Source organism: Merops nubicus, unplaced genomic scaffold, assembly GCF_000691845.1.
Source record: "Merops nubicus isolate BGI_N331 unplaced genomic scaffold, ASM69184v1 scaffold3197, whole genome shotgun sequence".
NCBI lineage: Eukaryota > Metazoa > Chordata > Aves > Coraciiformes > Meropidae > Merops > Merops nubicus.
In genome coordinates, this window is record NW_008619389.1 from 15,022 (window position 1) to 35,670 (window position 20,649).

General features: G+C 37.0%; 1 protein-coding gene across 1 annotated transcript; it reads right to left on the reverse strand.

Annotated features, from left to right (window-relative positions):
• Positions 1-842: 842 nt before the first annotated feature.
• On the reverse strand, positions 843-9,450 carry LOC103776250 (serine/threonine-protein kinase 32B-like; the record flags this gene model as incomplete). Its single annotated transcript, XM_008943749.1, has 2 exons — positions 843-998; positions 9,395-9,450. Coding segments are annotated over 2 exons (212 nt in total), but the record flags the coding sequence as incomplete, so codon positions are not given.
• Positions 9,451-20,649: the final 11,199 nt, after the last annotated feature.

A 20,649-nucleotide genomic window follows, 5' to 3' on the forward strand; every position in this document is an offset into this window, starting at 1 on the left:
GAATGTAGTTTGGCTTTTAATTCATGAAAGATGCTAAGCTGGTAACAAGAAACCTTGCACCTGTACTGGCCAAAAGTGAGCTAAAGGATGGGGGAAAAAAAAAAAAAAAAAAAAAAACAGCTAAAACTCACAAAACAGGTCTTTTTGCACTGTGACCATCTATAGCCAGCCAAGGTATCCACAAAGAGAACAATTTTCATCTCATAATGGTTTATGTCTCCTTTTTTTGAATGATGCAAGTCATTCTTACATAAAGAAATGTCTCCATCCCATTAAGTACTATCACCACAAAAAAGCCAGCCAATATTTTAAGTTGATAGCATAGTTGAAACTAGTAATTACTTGACCAACATTTCCTCATGCCCATATGTGACCAAGGTAGTCACAGGGAAGATAAGAGACATTCCAGGCAACAAAGATGCTTTTTCTATTGTTCCATGTCAGCTATTTTTTAAGAGTAATCGATGTTTCAATTTCCTCTGAATCAGCTAAAACATATCTTAAGTGAGTGGTTAAGTTTGATACTCCACAGCCTTATAACAAATGTTTAGTCCAGGTATTGTCAAAAAGAAATTAAACTTAACAGAAGGACACATTTCCACACACTGCTGTAACAATCTGGAGAGAAACCAAACGCGAAATGAAAATATTAATGTGATATTTTAAATATTCCAGTACAAAAGGGCACCTCTAAAATATTAATGCTGCAAAACCTAAATACGTCAAAAAAAAAGTCAACAAAATTTTTTCATACTTTTCAGCTTTCTAGCCTTCCAAAGCCTGAACTGATTCAGCAATAAGGTAAAAAACAAAAGATCCTTCACTGAATTTTAAAGGCTTACTTACCATAGATTGACTAGGAAGGGGTGCTCCAGGCCTTGCATTATCTGTAGCTCCCTGAAAACATTTCGAACTTCATCTCTCTCGATGCACTTCTGTTTATTCATGTATTTCATGGCATACATTTTCTTGGTGTCTCTCTTCTGTACAATGCACACCTAATCAACAGCACAGAATAAAAAGTTTGACACCTACAGAAAAGAAACTCAGTTGTGACTTTGAAAAAAAATAAGTCTTTTATCATATTTCAGTAATCCAGATCTGGATACTACAACCTAGGAACACCTTCAGAAAGTCCACATCACAGCTATGCAGGATTCTTTGTAATAGATTGTATATAATAAATTAGCAAAAGAAAGTCCCATCCATGCCCAAGAAGAAATGTGGATGCAGAAAAGTGGCCTAAGTTTCAGAAGTTACACAGTAAAGCTGTGAGGAATGCACTCCGATTGCTATTTCATTAGTCACAGAAGTTACTGGCTCCTGCCTAGGAAAGTGCACAATCATAGTCTTAATTCCCACAAGTCAATACACAGATCTTGATTACTGCATCAGAAACAGAGCCTATATTCACAAGGCTCAATATTTCATCTGAATATGAGAAACATGCTCCCTTAATTATTGTTGAAAATAAAAGAATTTTCATCCAGACATTCATAATAATATTTTTGAAGTCACAAGAGACTATTACAATGATTTAGTCTCTAGCAGTAAATTTATTTGCCTTAATTTTGTTTTCTTCTTTTGACAAAATCCAAGTAATTTTTTAAATACAGGAAGAAAATCTTAGTCAAGAGAACTCCCACGAAAGGCACAGGTTATTTTTCATCATGGTAGTTTACTTTGTGAATGAAGCTGGAGAGTATCACCAGGACCATATCAAAGAAACAATTTTAAATATGATTTCTGGAAACACAGGAATATAAGATTGTTCTGTGTCTTAACCACAAAGGTGATATAAATTTCACCTCCATAACAGCCCTACATACCCACATAGAGTAAAACCATATCGTCAACAGACTTTTGCTCTGAACAGTTTTCCTGTTAATTGATTAGGACTTTAAGTAACACTCCTAACATGTCTTCACAGCCAAGAGAATATTAGTTGAAAATATAATTTTGGTGCAACATTTCTATTACTGATACACCTATAGGCTACAGTCAAAAATTTTTAGCATCAAGATGTATATAGACTATGTACTGGAATCATATGGTTTACATATCACAACTCTGTAGTGTCTTCACCTCATTCAAGGGTATTCAGGATTTGTCTGGTATGGGCATGGTTACTTTATATGTGTATATATATGTACATACACACTCCCATAATACACACATAAAATCATAGTATACACACAAAATTCAGAGATCAAATTATAAACGTGGTGTAAGCCAAAAATAAATCCTTCTGGGTTTGAGTTTTATTTTAAAGAACTTGCATGCTCGAAATTCACAAATGATTAGGAGAAACTAAGAAAACTTCCTACAGCTGAAGCCTCTGACTTTAACAAGTTGTCATCTGGATTCTGGACCTTTTAGAACTATCAGTGCCAGCATGAGGACACTAAAGAGACTTACTATGTGGTCACTTATTTCTTAAACATATAGGAAAGGCTCCAGAAGCCTACCATCAGCATATTTTACTTCCCCTCCCTTTTTCCAGTCCCTGAAAGAGAAACTGGGCCAGTGAAACCAAAGCAATTATTTCTCTGCAACTCTATTTCCATGAAGCATGTCCTTGAGCTCAAATCTACTCCAAAGAAAGGAGTTAATAGAGTACTTTTAGCATATAATCATAAGGTGTGATTAAGCAGAGTTTCTAATTACCTTTCCTAACATTAGGAGATGTTGTGCTAATTAAGTAAAACATGGATGACAATGTTTTATCTTGAGCTCATCAATGTTGCACAATGGTGAGAACTGAATTTTAGTTTCATTTCCCTGCTTGGGCTTTTATGGAAAGTCTGAACATTGATGATGCCCTTAAGATAAATACAGGTTCACACCTATACAGAGAGAACCCAGGCTGTAGAACAACGGGGAACTGGAGCTGAGGAAGCTGGGAGAAGAAGAGGTAGCAGCTGGAGCTGAACTGAAATGGTGAGATGGAAATTAATTGTTCTATCTTCCACAGGTTCTTCAAAAGTGGAATTCAAAAAAGCAGAATTTTCAGAGGCAATTCCTGACATCCTGTCTGAGATTATGTGGCACTTCACTTTAGTGAATCACATTATGAAGTACAATATTGATGGATTTTGGATAAAAATCTAAGTCGAGAAGTTCATTCACTTACATGAATTTGCAGCATAACTTTCATGTGAAACTTGGCCAAGACTGAGATGTTGGCAGAAGCCTTCAATTCCACTATATAAAAAGCATCCTTCTTGGGTCATTGACTAGTGAGATTGCTGAGAGAATGAAGTTTTGCCCAGCTGAGGCTTACAGGTTTGGCCAATGTTGCAAACTAGGATCATACACAGCACCTAAGTATGTAATGAAACTGTTGAAACACTGCTGTGGCTCCAGAAGGTACTTAGTGCTGCCAGTAAAGACAAGGGTGTTCAGCACAGTTGGAACAGACCTTCTGTTTGTAGAAGCTTGCCTAGCATTCAGCTTTAAAGCAGAATGAGAGTAAATATTTTCTAGTTATGCGTACCTACGCACATCTTTTAACACAGTTTTAAAATCAACAGGATCTTAATGAATGCACTCAAGTAACTTCCTACTAAAAATCAGGAAATACAATGCATCCACTTTGATGTTATTGTGCAAAACACCCGACATTGCTATGACAGCCCTGAGTCGTCGTGGCAATCCTCCCTGGCATTTCTACCTGCCGGCTAGCTGGTCTTCTAAGCAGGATGTCAATGGGCTGAAACTTTCCCACTGCTGCGGGAAAGAAAGGGAAAGCCCTGAAGCTCTCCTCACAGATGCAGTCTTAATGGGAGATATTTTAATTGTACTTTTCTGCTTATGGTTTAAATTCTTTCCAAATAAGTTATTTTAAAACAGGGACAAACAGGTGATCTGGCACATCAACAAACAAATTCTGCAATGACTCATTACCGTGGAAGTCTGTGCAGAGCTGCCTTATTTACACATATCAGTATGGAAGGCTATCATGCTTGCATTACTAAAACATCCTCTTTCAGTATTTTCTGTAAATATCATTTACCATAGCCCAGACTGTGCCCTGCTCAAAATGATATCACTGCTTCAGCAGTCTCTACAGGTGATCATTCAAACCAAATGTGTCATGAACTCAACTGCTATCCAGCTTCATAGTTAGCAAATAATGACAAACACATCCATCTCCACCTAAGGTATGGGTCCAAATATGCTCAGGAGACCAACTCTAGGGAGATGGACCATTTCTCTTCTAAAGTCTCTCTAAAGAGACTGTAGATGACTATCTTGACTATAAGCACCTGTGTTGTACATGTTTAATTAAATGTGGGCAATATGAATCCACATTAATTTTCTTTGGAGGTATATAGTGCTTATTTTTAAACGTCTCTTATTAAAATATTTCCTTTCTAGTGAGGATTTTTCTACGTGTCTTAGCTGTTATCACAGGGTTGTATAATTTTTAAGTCTGGGAGAGGGTAACAACGAATTGCCCTCAATTAACAGATTGAAAGAAATTTGACGAGAGTGCGAATCTACTTTCTCTTAGAACCAGGGGAAGAAAACCAATAAATTGTGTCTACAGGGCCTAAATTCATTTTTCAGGAGCAGCACAGGCTACGGTCCACTTCTAAGCTACCTTCTCAAATTTCATCTGATTTCACATCAAAAACAAAGCACCTACAGATTGAGTTGGATCTGCAGATTAATGGGTCTCATAGCCAAGGAGACTGCTGTGGGTGACAGTGCCCCACAGACTGCTGCAAGGCTAGGTTAGTGAAATGAGAGAGTTATGCTGAATAAAACTGGAGCAGAATTTGCTAATGGTTTGCTGCAGAAAGCTGCATAAGGCTGTGTTGGCTGAGCAGTCATAGGTAGATTCAGAGAAGTTCTTCCCAGAGCAAAAGACACAGAGGGCTGAAAAGTCTGACTTGCTGCAGAACACAGATTTCTCCTGTTTCCGACTAACTTCAAAAGACTTTTAGCTGCCATGTGCTTGGTCCAGAGAGAACAGAAGGGAACAGGAGCACTTGGTCTCAATAAAGCCATTTTGATCCCAGTTTCATACATGAGTGCTCAGACATCTCAGACTACTTCATGATATGGTTTCATGACAGATCATAAAAAAGGAGAGATGCAAAACTGCAGTCAGAGAAAGTTCCTCTAGACAAGGTTGCTGTTAGGTGGAGAGCTGGCAGCTGAAGTGCACATCTCAGCTGTGCTTCTGTATCGTAGTCTTATGCACCAAGCATGTCAGGTCAGTAGATCACATGGGGCATCTACAGGTGCCATGAGTAATCATAGCCCACCAGAGGGGCTGTGGCACTGCATGGGCAGACAATACTCACCTAAATGCAGGGGACTACTAGGCAGAAATACATCTATATGTTTCACAGTCAGTGAAGGAATTGACAAACTTGTTATGAAGCGTGAACCTGAAATACTGCTATCTTGTCTGTTCTTACCCACATGTTCTGAAAAACTACAAGCAGAGCTGGAAAGATTTACTCAAAGAGGCTGGAGAATGGATGCTATAAGTTTACACTGCCAGGGAATTTCCTTGAAATAGGGGCATTTATTCTCAGATTCCCCTGAGCAAACCACAACAGCTGGAGCAGGGACCAAGCATCTGCTTAGTATCCTTTCATATTAACTCAAGCTGAAAAAATAAGTGGTTATACTGTCAAACAATATTAATATTCTGCAGTTGTGTTATGTTCCTTTTAGGATAGCAGCATATTTTTTTCTGAAGTACTTTACATATTATTTAGTAAAGCACCCTCAGTCAGTGCAGACATGATTCTGGGCTCCCATCTGTTTAACACAAATGCAATTTCAATTACTTCAGCAGAGGAAGTCACTGATCTACACAAGCAAATTAATCAGAATTAAGTCCTGCGTCTCAGCATCTTAGACAAATGGGAGAGTTTGCACACCGAAATCATAATCTGAAATTAATTTAAGGAAGTCAGTCAATTGTTCCATATATCTGCTCTCATGAACAGAGAACTTGAAGAAAATTGGTACTATAATATCCTTGAAAACTAGCTGTTGCACCTGAATACAAATTATTCTGTGGCAGTAAGCTTGAAATTATATGGTTACAGTTGCAGAAAAGAACAATGATACTGTACTTCCTTCCTAATCAGTTTTGTACTTAATGGATGATCTTCAAATATATATATTTTTTGCAATATTTTGTTTGATAAGAATGATGGCTCTACAAATAAAATGGAAAATATTTGCCATATTAAACATGAGGGAGCACTTTTAAGGTATCATGTGTCTTAAAGAAATAGCCACTTATATCAGTGTTCGCTATTTTTGGTTTGCATGTTTTAAATTGTCTACTTCTGAACTGACTTAGAGGGCAAATATTTAACATACGAAAACCTGTCGGACAAGATTTCTGACCTGAACCACATATTTTTTTTTTTGTTTGTTTTAAATATGATGGCTGGAACATGCCAAGCATAACTAGCTTAAAAGGTCTTCCAAAAAAAAAAAAAAAAACCCAAACCATTAAATGTTTCCCATTAGATGTAAGAACAGCAAAGCATAAGCAAAGAGCTACTTTCATCTACTTAGCACAGTAAGGTCCCTGAAGCCAGCAAGGCTACTTTTAGTGATGCCAGATACCTTTCCCGAGTACCACTGTCACTTTTGCATCAGCTCACAGGTCTGTACCAGTATCTTATGTACAGATATGTACACTGGCTATATATACACGTGCCCAGGTGTGGGGGCACGTATTCACTGAGTGGTCACACCAGTCTGCCATAGCTTACATGTCACTTCACTTGAACAAAAGAACCACTGACCTACACAGAAGCTGTGGCTGCAATGGTCCTACGCAAGGTCAGAGCTCAGCTTCTGCATCTGTCCCTTACCAAGGTACAACCTGAGCTCTGAAAGGACACCTCTGAAGTGAGTCTGGTTGTTTCTGGAAAACAAGAGTATGCTCCTTGTTTCTCTTCTCTCCATGTCTGTCTCCTTCACTCCTCACAACTGCTGTTATGTATGTTCACTTTTTCTGGGGAAGATGCTACAGTGTGTACAAGGCTGCACCTGCTCTTAACACGCCCCTATGAAAGAGCATGTACTGAGGCAACAGCTTAAAACAGGTTACAACTTCTCAGAAAGACAAGCCCTTGAGATACAAAGCATTTGATACCAAATGGCCTAGGAATTCCTGGAACAGCAAGCGTTGCTTCTGTAAGTTGAAGATGCCAAAGGAAAAGGCAGGGAGCTGCTCTCTGAAGCCAGCTGGAAGGGACAGCACATCGCTGCTGAAGCAGCCAGCTCTGACAGAAGAGGTAAGGTGCCGAGGATCACCTTGAGCTCTGTGCACAGGGGTGAGCTGAGCTGCACAAAGTCTGCCATATCAGCTACCTCCTGCAGCAATATCCTGCAGAGGCCTAAAGGTTGCTGTAGCAACAACAGCAATTTAAGAGACATTGAGAGAGAGAGAGCACAATTGTACCAACAGCAATAAAATAAAAAAGTAGAGCATGTCTTAAAACATCCTACTGCTCTCAGAAAACAAAAAAGGCCACAAAGCAGCCATAAAGGAAGAAGGCAGTTTAGGGAAGGTGTTATACCCAACTCAGTGTTACATGTTGCGGGATGCTAGAACACAATAGACCGGAACAGTAAAGAGCAAGTCAATAGAGATTGGAAGTCTTGCATCATTTGCTGGTGTTTTCTGCTGCCAGGTACTTCCAAAAGGACAGTAAAAAGGAAAAAGTGCCAGCAATGAGGCTTCTAAATGAACAATAAAGACAAGGCAGACTGCAGAGAAAAGCACTTGAAACAGGTGATGGGTTTACCATGTTCTGCTTTTGGCTATGGTATAATAGGTCATTTTTAAATGGGTTTCTTTCTTTCCTTGTCTGTGGAAGGAAAAACAAGATGATTGGTCAGAAACTTGCATTCATTTGGGAAAAATAAGCCTGTTACACCAAGGACTCTTCTGTTGCATTTGACAGCTGCAAAATAAGGAATTAAGTTTGGAAGGGACTGATGCATGAGTCCTTTCTTGCACGAAACATGTTCTCTCAGGCTCTTGAACTCTATTCTTTACCTATACATATCCACAGAGCAGGTTCACAAGAACACTGCAGCCATACAGACCTGTAAGAAAATTAGATGTTTCTACAAATATCATAGAAATATTTACCACCCTCCTGAATGACATGAGAAGAGTGGCTCAAACAACAACCAAGAAGCCTTCAAAAAGCCTTTTTTATTTTCCTGCGTGATGTGAAGGGTTACAGCCCCTTTGAAAAGGCAGAGACAGCAGAGGTCTGAATGGGGAAGCTTTGAAGAAAGAGTGATGTAGGTGATCTTTGTGATTGCCAGCACGATTTTGATATATCTAATTTATGTATCTCTGCTTATACTGTGCCTAACTTCTCCTGAACCTCTAGTTTGACATGATATTCCATCAGTGTATTATGATAATAAACAATCGATCCCTTAAAAGTCAGAACGATGGCACTAGCAGCATATTCTCATACAGACCTCAGAAAGGGTTTCTCTTGGAGACTACTGAACCAAAGCAGGACCATGCCTTTCTGTGAGAAATACTTCAGACTTCTGTAAAATTAAAGTCATTTTTTTGCACAGAAGGCCAAGGGCCAGCAAAATCCTGTGTGTGCTTAATGCCTAGCTACAGAAGTAACTGACTGACATTCAGCTGGCTTATACTCAAGAATCATTTAAAAGAAGATCTAGGTAGCTATTGCTTGATCAGCTACTGAAGTCATGCTTCACCTGCAAATGTATTCCTGTAACTGTTTTAATGTTTTTCTAATATTATTGTCTCTGACCACATGGCCTTGTATTCGCCCATATCAAAATTTAAACCCTTGTCATAGTCTTTAATATAGGAAAGAAAGGTCATCTACTCATGTGTAAATAAACCATTAATCTCATTTCAGCAAAAGCCTGTTGAATTCAATAAACATTTACCCAATGATCATAATTAGAGCATATGTCAGTTTATACGATCCCAAGTGTATTGAATCTATGTAAAATGGCTTTAAAATACTGCAATTATTTCAAAGAAAGAAAGAAGTCCAGAGATTTTAGAATAAGGTCACTCTAGCGGGCTGTCTAAAAATGTAGTCTGCTTCCACTTTTAGGTTTTTTTTTGTTTTGAGGACTGATTTCTAAATTCTGCTAATCCTCATTTATGAGAGTTAATTACTACATTTACTTTTATTAAATTAATTTTAGTGAATATATTGTAATAGAAATAATTTAATGACTGGTCAGAGTCAGTTTATACTGCTGATCAGGTGTCTTTAAGAAAGAAGAGGCTACAAAACCTACGTTTCTTTCTCATAGCCTAATGAGGGCACATCAGAAACACAAAGGAATCCTCTATTAGATTTTTAACTGCTAAAAATATACTGAGTCTTACCTTTCCAAAACTCCCTTTTCCAATAGCCCGCAATATTTGAAAGTGGTCAAAGTTAACTGCAAAATAAAGGAGAGAAGAAAAGGAAAAGAGTTTGTAGATTGCTAGGTCAGAGCTAGAAATCACATAAGAAAAGGAATTAGTGTGTGTCCAACTAATGTCATTTTACCACGTGGTATTTACTTTTCCTCTTAAAACACCAGATATATTTAGCAGCTAGCAATGAGGAGGTTTGCTTTAAAACATGCTCCACTCATCTTGGCCCGATGCCTCCAACACCCAGTACCTCCAAAAGAAACTTACCTCTATCCTAACCAAGCAACGAGACAGTAAGTTAGCATCACACAGCCATTAGTAAAAACTGCTCAACATTTTCCAGAAAGACTAAGATCTATTAAAAGTGTACTGAATAATTCAGGTAAGTAATACCATTTGCTCACAGATACGTACTAATGCAAGGATAGATTCTTAGAGTAATCACTCTGCAGGATAATTCCCATATTTTATTACAGCGATGGAAGCTTGTCCCACGATGAGCCAGAATCAATACCTCTGAACTTTGCCACCTTAATATAATACATAATGCTAATATTGTAAGAGTATTTCCTAGATGTACCACTAGGTTGTTTTGGGAGATTTCAGCTTGGTGGTAGAACGGATTTTTTTTGTGCTTCATGCAAATCTAACAGCACAGTCTCTCCTAGATATTGAAGTGGTTTGCTATGACGAGTGAGAGATTTCATTTCTCAGAAATATCATTATTGCTAGTGCTACATGAGAATGAACACAGCATGACCTTGAAATCTCTGGTCCTTTGTTAGATCTGGTGGTTTAAAAAAAAAATCCAACAACCTGAACAAAGTTGACACAAAGTCACTAAAAGATAAACATGACAATGTGTAATACAGCTTTTACAGTCACTTGTCAGAAAAGAATCACACTTACAGCTAAACTCAGTGAACCAGAGTTGACAAAGTTCAGTGCAACTTAAAAGGATTTTTTAAAATTAAAACTTTCTTATATTCCTGGCTTTGGTCGTGAACCTCCACCTATGCTCCCATTATTTGCCTAAGAGGATCAGAAGAATTATGGGGATGGATTGTCCCTGGAAAAATGTGGTAACAAACAAATATATGACATCATAATGAAGAAGAAAGTCCTATAAAAGTAATAATGCTTTAAATACCTGTCAAAAAACTTGTATCAGGTGAAGCTAAGCTCTGAGTCAGAAGTGGAAAGCTTGATATATAACAAGTCACTGAAAAGGGCTAAAATCATCATCTTCCTCTTGAAGTAATATCTCATTTATGCTAATATTGCCACATAATATATTGAAGCATTTGTTTATTTATGCTTGCTTACATTGTCTTCAAGGAAACATGCTTGCTCCTTTCATTAGTGCAACTATAGCAACCACCTTCCTGGTAATTGCTGGAGACCAAATCAAATCCAGAGCTGACAGAGCTGAAAGCAGCAGACTCTAGTCTTTAGCAAACAAAGATGACAATTATGAATGTAGCAGTTTTAGGATTTGGATACTAGAATGAAAATGCATAACTTTGCAAAGAATTTAAAAGCTGCTTAAAAATTAGAAATTGGAAAACAAATTTTATGCCGAATCACACAAGACTTAAGGTTAACCAAATGTTTGAGAAGCAAGATTGTACATCAGCAACCTGCAGCTGGGGTCTCTGCCCACACATTTTACTATTGGGGCACTTTTTGTATTTCCTGACAGTGCTGGACAAAATGGTGAGTTTAGCAAAACTGCCTTCCACACAGACTTATGTCAACTTAAATCTTGCTCCCACAGTTAACCCTCCCAAGCACATGCCCCTGAACAGAGGATTTAGAAGCTTAATAACTGTGATATTTAAGCTGATCCTTAATTTTAATAGGAGTTAAACACAGCATTGAAAAGGTTCAAAACAATGTGTTAATCACATTCATTCTTCTGATAGGAAAAATCCAGCAGTTTTTCCCTTCAGCATGTTGCTGTTCTGTGTTCCTCCTCTGCTTTCAAACTTTCTGATTTTTGCTTTTTATTTCACCATTTTTTTAAGAAAGACCCTCCTTAAGGAAAGCTTAGTTTGAGTTTGTTTTTTACCTTGCAGTCATTCAGCAGAGACCAGTTCCAAAAGCAACTGGAAAACTATTGAAACAGTCTGTAACTATCTAAGTTTCAGCCAAGCCAGATTTCAGCAAGACTTGACAATATTATTGTCCTGAAGCCTGTCTGGTTTGGAAATAAGTCAGTTTGATGAATTATTTTGGGTTTGTAAAACTAAGATTAAGCATTTATTTTTGGCTATAAGAAGGATATATTTTTTCCCATATAATTTCTATTTTATTTGTCTGTATTTCCTTCTTTAATGGTGCTTATTGCTCTGAATAACTGGAACATGTTTTTTTTTAATTGGATATAATGGTAAACTGGATTTCCATAAGAGAAATTATTACATTTAGGCATTAGACTATAGAACTTAAGGTCAATTATTACTAAGTCAAATAAGTGGTTAAAAGACACAGCCACAACAATTGATCAAATTTGCTTAATTTTTGGGTTCAATGAATAGAAAGTGGGATGTTACACTGAGATCTTCATTATCTTCCTACAATTCACTGTCCCATAAGTCTTTTCTTAAATCAAGGTACAATGATTGCAATGTGTTTTATGAAAGAAAAAAAAAAGGTAATTAAGTGGCTGTGCAAGTATGTAAACATAACTGCACCTATATTTGAAATGAACTAGGCTTGCAGCCACTGTGGTCTTCTGGAAAGGGTTAATTCACTAAGATAAAACAGCCTCGTCTCTTTTGATCATTCAAACATGCTCACAATGTTGTAGATTAAAAACCCGGGAAGTTCTTCTCTTAGTGTGTTAGGAAAGGATAATAAAAGTGATACCTTTGCGGTTGAGACCAATACCAAAATTCAGCCAAGTAAAACTAAAATGCTTTAAACAACAGTCCCACTAACAACACACCAGCCATGCAGAAGTCAAGTTAGCATCACAGCCTCGATAAACAGTGAGTGGTCAAGATAAATTCACTGCCACATTATTACTACAATAGTCATTCTCCTCAGGTGCTTTCCTCAAATGTTTTTAATCCCACACTCTCAAAATATTTGGTTTATTTTTCTCCTCACACTTTTTTCTGAGGTTCTGTCTGTGCTTTTTCTCCCTTTTGGTGAAAATTCAACACCACAGGGTCACCACTGATTCTGAGAAGAATTACAGCTCGCCATAACCTCTGGCATTTCCAACGTTTAAAATATCATCAAGATCAGACACTGCCATTTCCTCTTTGCAAAGAGGATATCACAAGTATTGTATTCTAGTTCTCTAAAACATGATGTGCCTAACTCTTGTGAAGCCTGGTGTTGTAGCTAATGACATTTTTCTAGCACAAAGCCCCACTGAGATAATGGTGTGGTTGGCAGGAGGACACTTTCTTCAGTAACAGTAATATGACTATTACTCTTTTGAAAATAACTTTTTTGGTATCCTTTATCAAGAGGAAAAAAATTATTTCCTGACTTTTTGAGCATTTTTTTCATTTTACTACCACACCATACTTTGGCAATCTTAGACATCAGTTCTGAATTTGAGTCTAGCACATGGACATTTTTCAGAAATCAAAATTTTATATTGTCTTCATCTAATTTTTCATACAGGCAAGTTCACAGAATGAAACTCAGCCTTAACAACATCACGAGGGAGCTCCCTTTCAGTTTCACTGAATTTCATCAAGGTGGAAAAATCAAGAAGTATTATAATCCCCAATCTTCATACCTAAAAAAATCCCATTAATTGAAAAGGGTTATGGAATAAAAATAATATTTAGCTAAGGGAGAAATAGATCATATTTATGATATCTGTTGCATAATATGAGATTATATTAGAGTGACTGATGCCTGTTAATTTCAGCAATGAGCCACATATGCATATAAATTGTTTTGTTTCTTTCAGTTTAGCCACACAAATCCTACATTAATTCCATTGCACTGCTTCAAGTCTCTATTAATGACTTTAAGTATACCTTACTTTGATTACTTCCATGGGTTTGAATCAGCCCCACATAAAGTATTTTCCAGTAGTTTGATCTTGAATCAATAAAAGCTTGGATGCTGGCAATGGGATTCACAAGCTGAATGAAAGGCTGCATGTTGCTGGCCAGGAAAAGAAAAATGGTCCTAGCCATTACAGATAATTGATCAAATACATCAACATACTCCAAACCTATCAGGAATATCTAGCAGGTGGTTTGTGACCAACTTGTACAGAGGAGTCCCTCTACTGCCATGGCCTTCTCATGTGACCTCGGGCAAGTGCTTTAGTCTCTTCCACCCATCTGTGGAAACACAAATCACTACACCTCTAAGCAGCTGTAAGATTAGGCATAGGAAGTAGTTCAGAGCTCAGATACACAGATACCTGACAATAGTGACAGCCAATTCAGGTAATATTTATTTATAAAAGCAATATAAAGATTGATAGCTATTTTTTAAAAGTGTACACCACTGTGGAAGTGGAGGTACAGAAATCAGTAGGTAATTGACTCAAACCCCACATATCAAGTTGCTGAAGAGCTCAGAACAGAACCCACCTCCCACTTCAGATCACACTATTTCTCAGGCACATCTTTCCAACTGCATGAGCACTGCTAGAGAAGACTTTTGATATAAAACTTCCTAGTGAAAGATAAAGCAAATATTTCTTGCTCCATTGCTCCCCAAGGATAAAGTATACTTTGGGGAAAATACAAATATCACGGGCCATTGGGTTTTTACAACCATACTGCGAAAACACTGGATAGTTTCAGTGGAAATGCCTGGATAGTTGTAGTGAAAATGCCTACCCTTGTTTGGGTTTGTTGTTGGTTGGGTTTGTTTGTTTGTTTGTTTGTTTTTAAATCAGTATTATATATCTAATTACATATAAAGGACTTAGTTGTTTAAACATATGCATCTACCTCTGCTGCATAACTGCTGGAAGTTATATCAGTCCAGATGATTGCTTGATGAATTTAGAACATCACAGAAGAACACAAAGTTTCTATCCTTTCATTTGTAGTTTTGCTCATCTAAACTATTCTCATATTACCTGTCATTTGTTCAAGTGCAAACTACATCTAGTTCAAGAGGCAATATGTCTATTGTGTGGATTCTACACAGAGCTGACACCTGCTTTTATTACTGCAGCTGAGAGATATTTATGGCATGTGTATATGATTAGTTCAAATATACTCAAAACCCATTACCTGAAAGAACTTTTATCTTCTATACCAAATCCAACATGGTCAAAACAGAAACATACACATGCTTTCCATCTTAAGAAGGAAATTAGGGGCCTTTTAATTCAAGAAAAACTGGAAGAACTTGATAAGCTAAATCCAGATATTCTCATTCTCTAGTTGAGTCCCACTCATTTATTTGCACAGTCTGGCATAGCCAAAACCAGAACATGACTACTAAACCATGAGGAGGTGTAGAGAAAAGCCATTTTTGTAACACACAGAGCCTTTCAAGCCATCTAGCTTCATTCTCACTGATCTCATCAGAAAACAGAAAGGAGATTGATGTGGCCATCAGCCAAGAAAACAGATTTTTATTTAAAGGTGATACTGCAGGTCTGTTTCAGGGTGTTTTAACACTTCCTGCCTCTGTGTGAATTGGAAAAAAAAAAAGTAAATAAAATTCTTCTAGATATGGCCTGTATAGTTTGACCTGAAGCTTTACTGGACAACACTGTTAGGATTCCAAACTAGTTCTGCAGTCTTCTTTGTGTCTGTTTGCTTTTCAGGTTCTCCAGCCTTTTACAGAGAGAGGGACAAGTCTGTGCTGATGGAACCTCAGTAGGTCTTAGTAGACATCAAAGCATGTTGAAATTGTTACTGTACTTCCACACAAAGACAGCAGATGAGTAACTGACTAGATACAGTCATGTATATTCGGTACTCATGGAGTCATCAGTTTTAGTGGACATAGACAAGACAAATACGAACAGTGCTTAAAAATTAGATTAAGGGATATAAGGAGTCACATTCTGTCATGCTCTGTTCATCACAAGTGCACTATTGAAGAAAGATACTGTTTAAGTATGAAATGAATTTTTGTTGGCAGACTGATAAAGCCAAGCACATCTTTGAGGTAAGCACGGAATAAAATAAACTGTATAGCTTCATTATGTTTCTGAAGTGGAATGGGATATTCCTATACATTAATTTGCTAATTATAAACAGTTACATAACTGAAGGATAAGGAAAAAAAGTTGTTTCAGAGCTGATTATCTCAATGATAAAACATGATGTTTTCTATCATTGTATTTAGAGGGGTTGCATTTAAATTGCATTATAATATCTCAATTCTTCAGGCTTAATGAGTGTTTTAGTCTCAATACAATAATTAGAAGCAGTTTATATTAATGATTTTTTTTTATAATTATCTAGACTTTATTTGCAATTAGAATTTAAGATCTTTTCAAACACATTTAGTTAAAATTGGTCTGATCATGTTTGCAGACTGAATGTATGGAAACTGTATTTCCTGTCTCTTGGAAAGTTCTTATATTTTAATAGTTTACACTCAAGAAATAGAAGACATGACTCTTAGTGGAGCAAAATAATTATGACTATTGATCTGAAAATGTAATTTTCCTACTTTATCCAATCAACTGAAGTATTTCATTTTGAACTGATATCATTTTTTTCCATTTTAAAATATAAGATTACAACAATAATCAGCTTCCACCCTCTGGGAACTCCAGAAGTTCAGAATAATGTCCAACTTACAAAAGGAAATATATACTTCCTTTTCTTCAAAGTGAAACATTTCTGTATTATCAAATACTTTCATTTCAGACTTTTTTTTAATCCAAAGTGGTTTCTTTCACAGTAGTTCAGTGCTATACTGTGCTTCCTTGTGATGATGACTATGTCAGGTTGTTGGCTGGACTATATCTCCCATTATGTAGGTATGCCCATAGCACTTGCGTGATGCACACTTTGGCTTAGAAGTTGTGGTGTGTCAGATTATAGGAAACAAATAGGAACAAGGTTTGGATCTGCAGAAGGGAATAGGAGTATCAGATTCCAATCCCTTTGAAGAAGTATCATCACAGAAATATAGTCTAGATTTCAACTGACCCAAAATGAAATCAGTTTGGAGAGGTGAACTTGAATTCCATTCAAGCTTTCAAAACCAGCTTTCTTTTCCCAGTTCAAGGCTTAATTTTTGTAAAGGCAAATAACAGCTTTTTGTTTGGCAAAAATTTAATTACCTATTAAAGAGTTATTTATAGGAAAAGCGTACTCCAAAAAAATCAGACCAGATTGACAGTTCCTTGTTATCTTTCATCTAAATCATAAAACATGACAAAGTGAAGCCACATCTTCTCAACCAGAATAAGGGAGAAAACCTCAGTACTGTGGTGTTGGAAAAGTGTCATTTTATACCTCTGTTATTTTTATAGTCTATCAATAAATGCCATATATTAAAAAGTGGGCCAAATAAGAATTCCTGTAATGCATCACAGCAGATGTTATTTCCTTATGTTAATCGTCCTACAAAGTAATATTTCACATGCAATTTAGCCACATATCAAATTCACAGAATACTTCTATTATGCATGCTTTGCTCATCAAAAGTAGTGTAAACATCATAGGATTCTCCACTGCATTCTGTGAAATCCGCCTCACATTGTGTCATTGAAAGTGTGGGGTCATTTCCTAAATGCCTGGGGAAATTTCAGAATTAATTAGCTGAAACAAATACTGGAGAAAACTGCAACAGTCTAACAGTTTCCAAAATTCTATTAAAGTAGAAAAGAAGAAATTGGTGAATCAGCCAATGATTTATGCTGTTAGAGAAACAGGTATGTGATGCCACAATCAGAAATAAAATTGACTTCCAAAGAAAATTAATGTTTGAAAACAATCAAGCCGCTAAAGAAAAAGATGGTAGATTAAAAAAGATGCTAACGAAAAGATACTACAACTTGAACTTTGCCTCCCTTTTAATTCCACAAAAGAACATAATTTGTTTTCTAATGCTATTCTGTAAAAGCTGTAAAAGAAATGAAGATTCAATTCTGCATCCACAAGAAAACTGCAACACCTTGTTAAACAAGAATCTGTTTGAACCCAAGATTAAATGAAAGTTTATCTCCAGAGCTCTTTATCTATCTAATACAGCAAAATAAAATCATATTGCCATGAAATACATCTAGTCTGAAAATTATACCAGGCAGCTATCTGAAACCTGTAAAACAAAGTTTACTCCTTGGGCAAGCAGAACATGCTGCAAATCATTACAGTTTTATTTTGAGAAAAGTTTAAACTGAAACTACTGAGTGCCATCCTACAGTCTCAAGACCTCTACTGAGAACTTTGAGATACATCACCAAAACAAAACTAAAAAAAAAAAAAGTCATGCTGACTCATCTTCTGTGAGCCACTGTGAGGTATTTACAGGTAGCAGACTTATCAACAAGCTGTTGAAGTCAACATAAAGAGTCTTATAGCTGTAAACTACAGTAAGATTTTGATCTAAGAACAGTGTCATTACTTTTTGCCAAAAGTCTGCTGAAATGTTGCCCTGTGCTAGCCTTAGTAAGGGCTTCACCAGAAGCTCCATGGACTGCAAGGGTTGTTGTGACTTATCCCAGGGAAAAACAAAAGTTTATTGCTCTGTGGAAGATGTGGGAATGTTTTGCTGCTGCTTTGCTCAAGAATTTTAACACTGATTTAATTAAATTTTCTGCTCCTTTCTGAAGAAGGAGCACAAATAGCTGCTTACTGGCATAGGTTAATTGTACTGATGAGAACAGCTCCTATGACTGTATACCTCTCCCACAGTCCTTCTTGGGAGCATTAGATTAAAAAATAAAGTAAATTTTCTTGGCTTTATACCTCTTTAAAACTGGCTCCAAATTTAACTATAAAAATTCATAACTGGAGAGTTTAATTTATTGCCTCTGTGGTCTTCAGACAGGTTACTCTGTTTCACAGATACGCTGAGGCAGCTGGAAATGGAGAGCAATTGGAAAGCAATTTTTTGCCTGCCATGATTTGCTTGAACAAATGTAGGGAGAGATGAAAGCAAAAAATTACTCTCGAATAAATACTGTCAATCTGAAGGATACAAGGCAATATAAAAGTTGTGGTCTTTTGATTAAAAATTTGATTTCAACTCAAATGAAAGCAAACAGAAACTTATCTACATTTCTCATCTTTTTGCTTTGTGCCTGCTTCCCACTTTACCTCTTTTCCACTGGAGAAGGAAGTGAAAAAAATACAAAACCAAAAGGTCTGCACTGATCTCAGCTCAAATGAAAAATTTCTTAGTGTTGATTCATTCCAGGTTTTGCTTTGCTGTTATAGTTGTCTGTGTCTATGTAGAACGTGCATTTCTTTTTCTTATGAAATCAGAATGTTTCAAGAAATATTACTCTTCATCTTGCTTTTAGCTGTTCACAGGAAAGATTTCTATTTTCGGGCAGCCTAATAATGAGAGGAAGTAGAAAATAATTCCATTTCTCAACATCAGGAGCATAACTTATGTGCTTTAGGGTTTATACACACAACAATAATCTCTCTAAGACCACCTCACCAACACTGTGCTTCAGCCCTTCTTGACAATCCTTGGCATGTAATGCAATTACAAGAGCACATCATCCAGGTAAAAGACTTGCTCTTTGAAAACCTGAAAAGAAAATGAGGTAATCACGTAGACTCCATCTCTGGCACATTTCAGACAGCAAGAACAGAGAGGAGAGCAGGACTGCCCCTTCTGATGGCACTTTGGACATTTAGACTGGATTAATCTAATTGTGACACTTTATGATAATCCACAAGGCTAGTTTTGTTAGAAGCCTAATTTCAAGGGCAGTAAAATGAGATAGTTACTTTTATAGGGGAGTTACAGTACTTTTTAGTGCAAAGTTTATGCATTTTACAGAAATTGTTTTATATCAAAGTAGAGATCAAACCTTGCTTCTTGTCCCATTAAAATATACTGACTAATACTTGGATTTTCTTCTCATGCACAGGAGCACAGGAAATAAAAGGTAAAGGCTAATTTCAAATGATCTGCTAAGCAGATCTTTTGACTTAGATGGCAATCTGGGGAAGGCAAGCAATTAGTCTTCATAAAATAAGTAGGAATAATAATAAACATTCTATGCCAGAAAGATCTAAGCTAATACAACTGCTATTATTTGAAGGCAAAGTTACTCATTTAAACTAATTTTTTTCTTATTCATAAACAAAAAAATGGACAAATAGAGCTGTCAGAAGTAGGTAGAAAATGCAAATAACATCAAATGTGTTGTCACAGCAAAATTCAGGTGGCAATCCAGTAAGGATCAAGCCCAAGTTGAGAGTATGTCCTCACAGGCAGTGCAGCACAAAACAGGACAGAATGACTATTTGTTTAACATCACCACTGGTGATCTGAGCCGCAAAAATTAGCACAGAGGATGATATATTTTACTTGTCTTTTTGGGGCATAATGCAAGGTCTTCAAAAATCCTGATCATGACTCCATTCACAGGCAATAACCAAGGTGAAGGTCCTTTGACAGGTACCCAAGATTTAAAATAATAGTGGCTGAGACAACTTGAAAGGAAAGAAGGGACAAAAATGATAATGGCATAAATGAATGGAGGCTAAGACAGCAATAAGACAATTCAATTTATAATGATTCCTGTCCCAGAATATCACCTCAACCAAAATGCATCAACAAGTTCAAAAAGGGGTAGAACTACAACATAGTGCAGACTCAAAGTGGGAAGGACACATGGACTGTGACTAAGAGGAGATATCTGTGCAGAGTCAACCCCCTGACAGGGGAACCACAGATTATAGAATCATAGAATCACTGTGGTTGGAAAGGACTTCCAGGATCACCAAGTCCAACCTTCCTCTTAATATTTCCCTAACCACTAGACCATGGCCTCAAGTGCTACATCCACACGTTTTTTGAGCACCTCCAGGGATGACGACTCCACCACCTCCCTGGGCAGCCTGTTCCAGTGCCTAACTACTCTCTCAGTGAAGAAATTCTTCCTAATATCCAATCAAAACATCCCCTGGTGCAACATGAGACCATTTCCTTTTGTCTTATCATCAGTAATTTGGGAGAAGAGACCGACACCAGCCTCACCACAACCTCCTTTTAGGTAGTTGTAGAGAGCAATAATGTCTCCTCTCAGTCTTCCCCAGACTAATCATCCCCAGTTCCCTCAGCTGCTCCTC